The following is a 6,536-nucleotide window of genomic DNA, read 5'->3' as shown; positions in this document are numbered from 1 at the left end:
TAACATTATAGTTCACATCATTATCCATATCAACCAATTCACAAGTGCAAAATTTGACCACAATTGCTACTAACTCAACACAACAAATGACCACATTAATATCCATATCAAGTTTAAGATAAGCACAAAATATCTCAATAACAATTGCAACGTAGACAAATATAAAACTTTAAAACAAGCATAAAACTTTAAGACAAGCACATAACATTTAAGACAATTGTTATAACTCTACATATCATAATTCATATCAAGATCAACATCAGGTATGTCATGCTCTTCATTTTCATTAGCATCTCTTGAAGTTCCACCTTCAGGAGCAACCTCAGTTTCAACATCACCCATACAATACTCAATAATATTGTCTTCAACATTGATAGGGACAACATCAACAATTGCTTCTTGTTGAAATGCGTCACTATCTTCTGTATTATCATTGGATTCTCCGCCCCCGACTTCCGGGACATCAAACACTCCCCTATGTTGGATGTATTGCACAATTTTCCAAGGGTCACGCAATTTCGTATCTTGAAGGTAGAAAACCTGTTTCGCTTGACTAGGAAGTATAAAAGGGTCATTTTGATACCATCAACTTGTAACATCAATGCTTGTGCAGTGTGCATCGGTTCGTATCGTTCTCCTTCGACCATTGGTACCAGTATTGTACCATTCACACTGAAACAAAACAACTTTATGGCGAAACATATACTCTAACTCCCAAATTTTGCACACATGACCATAGAAGTCGTGCATTTCTCCCTCATGGTCTCCTTCGGTACATACACCATTGTTTTGGGTTACACGACGATTGTCTAAGTCCCTTGTATGGAACTTTACACCATTGATCATACAAACTGTGTACTCCTTCACATACGGCTTAGGACCATTTGCTAATGACCATAACTGTTTAGTAGCTTCTGATAAATCGTTAACTTTCAATCTATTCATCTATAATGACATACAACAAGTGATATTAATTAGTAATAAGCAATGACGAATACAATTAAATGTTTAAATTTATTAGTGCGTGATTAAATTTCAAATGTCTTACACGTTCTCTAAACCACTTAGGAAACTCTTGTCGTTGGATTTGAGTTATGGCTTCTCTAGTAGGATTATGCAATGTGCTTTTGTGTTCGCTGTTAAAAATAAGATGATTTATTTTCAGCTAAGCATTATAGATAATATTCAAAACTTGATTAAACAATATATGCATATGAAATCACATACTTTAAATAAGGCTCTAGCTCAGGACTATTGTACAACAAGTACCAATGAGCAGTATCAAGCAATGCACGAGAGAAATCGCCATCATTTCGCCTACCACCTGTAGGTCGGGCAGTCTGTGAAAAAACTATCAATTCTTCGCTAGATTCACCAAAATCTTCATTTCTTTCTCTTCGATTATGAACAGTTTCGATCCCATCAATATACAAAGACCAGTTGTTAATACATTCTTTAAGAATGTAAGCCTCTGCAATCGAACCTTCTGGTCGAGCTCGGTTGGAAACGTATCTTTTCAATTTTCCAAGATACCTACGAGGAAAAAATACGCACAGAATGTGATTTTATACCACGTGGGAAATATGCAATTGATGAATGCATCAAAGGATCTAATTACCTTTCAATTGGATACATCCACCGATATTGTACTAGGCCTCCTAGAATTGCTTCTCGAGGCAAGTGCAACAAGGTGGACCATAACATCAAAGAATGCTGGAGGCAAGAACCTCTCAAGCTTGCATAGTATAAGAACTATACATTCTTCTAGTTTCTCCAATTCACTCCGCTTTAGGGTCCTTGAGCATAAGTCTTGGAAGAAGTTGCCTAACTCAAACAATACAATACTAATGTCTTTATCTGCAAACCCTCGCAACCCAATTGGAAGAATTCGTTGTAGTAACACATGACAGTCGTGGCTTTTCAAACCAGATAATCTACCATTTTTTGCATTCACTGACCTTGATATGTTGGCTGCATAGCCATCCGGATACTTGACTGATTTCAAAAAGTCATAAAAACCATCTCTTTCATTGGGGCTTAATGAAAAGAAAGCCCGAGGCTTGTCATATGATCCATCAGGACATTGTTTCAAATGCAACGTGTGCCTGAAGTTCATATTTTGCAAGTCTATCCGTGCCTTATCAGTGTCCTTATTTTTCCCCTCAATGCCCAACAAAGTACCATAAGTACTCTCACTAATGTTCTTCTCCACATGCATGACATCAATGTTGTGCTTAAGCTTCTTATTTTTCCAGTATGGAAGCTTGTACAAAATACTTACCTTTGACCAATTTGGCTCCCCAATGAGTTGTCTCTTCTTGTTACTTGGATGCTTTCCTAAAATTATATTTGACATTCTACCTAGTTGCTCTTGTATCTTTCCCACTTGTAACTCTAAAGATCTCTTCCGTTTTTCCGGTAAACCATTATGCAACCGACTATGTCTCCAACGATGTTCCATAGGTAAATAAGCTCGATGATTAATGAATCCAATTTTACTTTCCAAAGCTTCTGAATATGGTTGATCGTTGCAAGTGTAACAAGAATGATAACCCTTTGTCCTCCACCCGGATACGTTACCAAATCCAGGATAGTCATGTATTGTCCACAACAAAGTTGCACGCATCTGAAAATGCTCTTTACTATAAGCATCATAAGTTTCTACACCTTCTTCCCACAACTCCTTCAACTCATCAACCAATGGTTTCAAGTAAATATCAATATCATTCCCCGGTTGATGGGGACCGGGAATAAGCAAGGACAACATAAAATATGGCTCCTTCATAACCAACCAAGGCGGTAAATTATAGGGGATAAGTATGACAGGCCACATACTATAATTATTGTTCATATTCCCAAAAGGATTAAATCCATCTGTAGCCAACCCTAACCTTACATTGCGAGGTTCGAGGGCAAAATTAGGATGTTGCAAATCAAATTCCTTCCACTCCCCACTATCAACCGGATGCCTCCTTATCCCATCGTCCACACGTTTGTCTATATACCATCTCATGTCCTTAGCTCTTTGGCTTGACATGTACAATCTCCTTAATCTCGGTGTCAACGGAAAGTAACGCAATACTTTATGAGGAATTTTCTTACCTTGGGTACATGTATCTTTGTACCTAGGCACCTCACACACCGAACATTTATCAAGATTTTCATTTTCCTTCCAAAATAATGCACAATCATTTTTGCATGCATCTATATGCTCGTATGACATGCCCAAGTCACGTAATATCTTCTTTGCTTCATAAGTTGACCTTGGAACCAAGTTACCTTTCGGTAAAACCTTTGTCAGCAATTCTAGCATCATATCAAGTCCCTTATTACTCAAGTTGGTCATTACTTTTACATTCAACATCTCAATAACAAACTTCAAGATACTATAATCAGTGCAACCCGGATGCAACTCACGTTTTGCATCTTCCTCAAGTTTGTCAAAATGACGCACCTCCTCATCTTCGGTTGCATTTCTTGGTTCCCCTCTAATTCGGTCATCTACCAAGGCATCGACACCATCCATATGATCACCATCCGACATTTCATTATCATGAATGTTCTCGTTCAATACACGAGGTTCTCCATGATTATACCAATTAATATAAGATTGCATAATTCCACGATGAAACAAATGGATACGCACAATTTGAGGAGATTGTCGATAGCAATTCACACAGTGAATACACGGACATGGAATATTACCACTCAAATCCACAACCGCTCTTGCAGAATTAATAAATGCATTCACCCCTTCAATATATGGATGACTTAATCTGCCATCGGGTGTCTTACCCATTGTCATCCAACTTTTATCCATGTTTGACTACAATTATAAAATGAATCCTACTTTAGTAAAATAAGGACAACTCATGCATAATGTATTCTAACATCTAAGTCTATAAGCCACTGAGATAAAGTTCTATCACATTCATGAATGCACAAGTCTATATTAATACTTAAACAAATATACGTTGCACACACAAATATACACTTCCAATATGAATTTAAACCACCTTATAGCACCATGCAAGCCACCCGCTTGCTCCAATACAACAACCCACCATAAAACCAATCACAAACATCACAAGTATAGAGTGCTTACAAGTATTGAAATCGAATAAAGTTATATTCATCATATCTAATTAACAAGTTCCATTCACATTTTCAAGAAACTAAAAACACTCCCAATATGAATTTAAACCACCTTATAGCACCATGCAAGCCACCCGCTTGCTCCAATACAACAACCCACCACAAAACCAATCACAAACATCACAAATATAGAGTGCTTACAAGTATTAAAATCGAATAAAGTAATATTCATCATATCTAATTAACAAGTTCCATTCATATTTTCAAGAAACTAAAAACACTCCCAATATGAATTTAAACAACCTTATAGCACCATGCAAGCCACCCGCTTGCTCCAATACAACAACTCACCACAAAACCAATCACAAACATCACAAGTATAGAGTGCTTACAAGTATTGAAATCGAATAAAGTTATATTCATCATATCTAATTAACAAGTTCCATTCACATTTTCAAGAAACTAAAAACACTCCCAATATGAATTTAAACCACCTTATAGCACCATGCAAGCCACCCGCTTGCTCCAATACAACAACCCACCACAAAACCAATCACAAACATCACAAATATAGAGTGCTTACAAGTATTGAAATCGAATAAAGTAATATTCATCATATCTAATTAACAAGTTCCATTCTTATTTTCAAGAAACTAAAAACACTCCCAATATGAATTTAAACAACCTTATAGCACCATGCAAGCCACCCGCTTGCTCTAATACAACAACCCACCACAAAACCAATCACAAACATCACAAGTATAGAGTGCTTACAAGTATTGAAATCGAATAAAGTAATATTCATCATATCTAATTAACAAGTTCCATTCACATTTTCAAGAAACTAAAAACACTCCCAATATGAATTTAAACAACCTTATAGCACCATGCAAGCCACCCGCTTGCTCCAACACAACATACCACCACAAATCCAATTTCCAACATCACAAGTATAAAGTTTTATAAGGTTTTCAACTAAAATTTACTTACTTTGCTCAAACTAAGCTTACAACTTTCAGAAAAAATCCAAAGTTATTGCAAACAATGTGAATTTAGCCTGCAAAAGAAAAGTTAAACTTATAAGTACTTTGGTCTTTATAATGAATAGCTCTTATGAAAGGCTAAATATGTTACTGTGACAACATCCAATCCAAGCACAAAAAAAAAGAAAAAAAAAAGCCAATTCGACAATCTTACCAAAACCATCACAAGGAAATCTGGTTGTCATCTCTAGCATCAAACAATACAAATTCCTTCAACATCGGACTAGAATTCTAGGGTTATTAAAGGCTATACTAAATAGCCTATTTGGAATCATTATATATATATATATATATATATATATGCCTTTTTAAGTTTTTTGTCATTAACCAAACAAGTTTAGTGAACAAATCCCTTAGTAGTATAAAACATACATGTTTCTTTCAAATAAAGAACACAACAGTACAAACAGAAACATAACATTTCAGCTCCTAAACTTGTTAATCCACATTCACTGACATCAAACATGTGATTGAACCCAACTAAGCATGGTAAAATTGTGTTCCTCACCTTGATACATCTCTTAGAGGCCAAAGATAGGATGATATAAGAAGATCACGTATTGCACAACCGACTCAATGTCATAAAATTTAGTTCCTTCCAATTGATATTAAGGTTAAATGTAATACACAAACAACAAAGACCATGCAGCTTGAACCAAGGAAGTAAGACATATGACCTTGGAGGTGCAACATGCTCGCTAGACAAGTACTACTAAAGGAAAGGAATAACAACATCCCTAATGCAACAACCATTCACACACAAATCTCAAATACTAATTTATAATAGTCACAGAAGCATGATGTAAACATGGAATAAAATATGAAGCTTTTAGCAATACTATCACGCCTAAACAAAAGGAAAAGTTATAACAAGGGTTTTAGTTCATCCATACCACCGTTTAGTCAGAAACCAAAAATGCTCTAGAGTAAATTACCTGAGTAGAGAAGGATAAAAAATTTCTTTTAACACAAAAGGAAAAGTTATAACAAGGGTTTTAGTTCATCCATACCACCGTTTCCATTATAATTCAATTGATATAATAATTGGGATAGAGAAGGATTTGAACCTTGGTTCACCTCGTAAAAGAGACCATACAATGCCACTGAGCAACAAGAGCTACAAGGCTCTTGAAAATACCTATACTGAAGCTTTTAGTGTAACAATATTGATAACTACCACCAAAAAAAAAAAAAAGACCCAGATGAAAGCTTGTCTTGAGTTGATAAACTTTTTTATTCTTGATTTATTGTTACAGAAAATGTTGGTTAATTATAATGACCTTTATTTTTGTACACTTAATTCCCAATTACAATGTGAAAACCCATTACTTTTGCTAGGATGTCCCAAACATATAAAATATCAAGAATAGTATGTAAATTTGAAGGTCTAAATAGTTT

General features: G+C 35.4%; 1 protein-coding gene across 1 annotated transcript; it reads right to left on the bottom strand.

Annotated features, from left to right (window-relative positions):
• Window positions 1-228: 228 nt before the first annotated feature.
• On the bottom strand, window positions 229-3,820 carry LOC115980357. The gene is made up of 5 exons (XM_031102620.1): window positions 1,728-3,820; window positions 1,228-1,533; window positions 1,049-1,136; window positions 665-945; window positions 229-553 (listed from the first exon to the last, which is right to left on the bottom strand). The coding sequence occupies exons 1-5, from the start codon at window positions 3,818-3,820 to the stop codon at window positions 229-231; spliced, it is 3,093 nt and encodes a 1,030-aa protein (XP_030958480.1).
• Window positions 3,821-6,536: the final 2,716 nt, after the last annotated feature.

Source organism: Quercus lobata, chromosome 3 (genome assembly GCF_001633185.2).
Source record: "Quercus lobata isolate SW786 chromosome 3, ValleyOak3.0 Primary Assembly, whole genome shotgun sequence".
Taxonomy (NCBI): Eukaryota; Viridiplantae; Streptophyta; class Magnoliopsida; order Fagales; family Fagaceae; genus Quercus; species Quercus lobata.
The sequence above is the reverse complement of the archived record's forward strand: the minus strand, read 5'-3'. Positions and strand labels throughout refer to the sequence as shown.

What these genes read in the sequence shown, in the direction of transcription:
- LOC115980357 (XM_031102620.1), bottom strand. Translation starts at nt 3,820, where the DNA reads ATGGATAAAAGTTGGATGACAATGGGTAAGACACCCGATGGCAGATTA. An exon ending in CTAAGTGGTTTAGAGAACGT is followed by an intron (nt 946 to 1,048) that starts GTAAGACATTTG and finishes ATGTCATTATAG; the next exon opens with ATGAATAGATTGAAAGTTAA. An exon ending in GTTTTGTTTCAGTGTGAATG is followed by an intron (nt 554 to 664) that starts GTACAATACTGG and finishes TATACTTCCTAG; the next exon opens with TCAAGCGAAACAGGTTTTCT.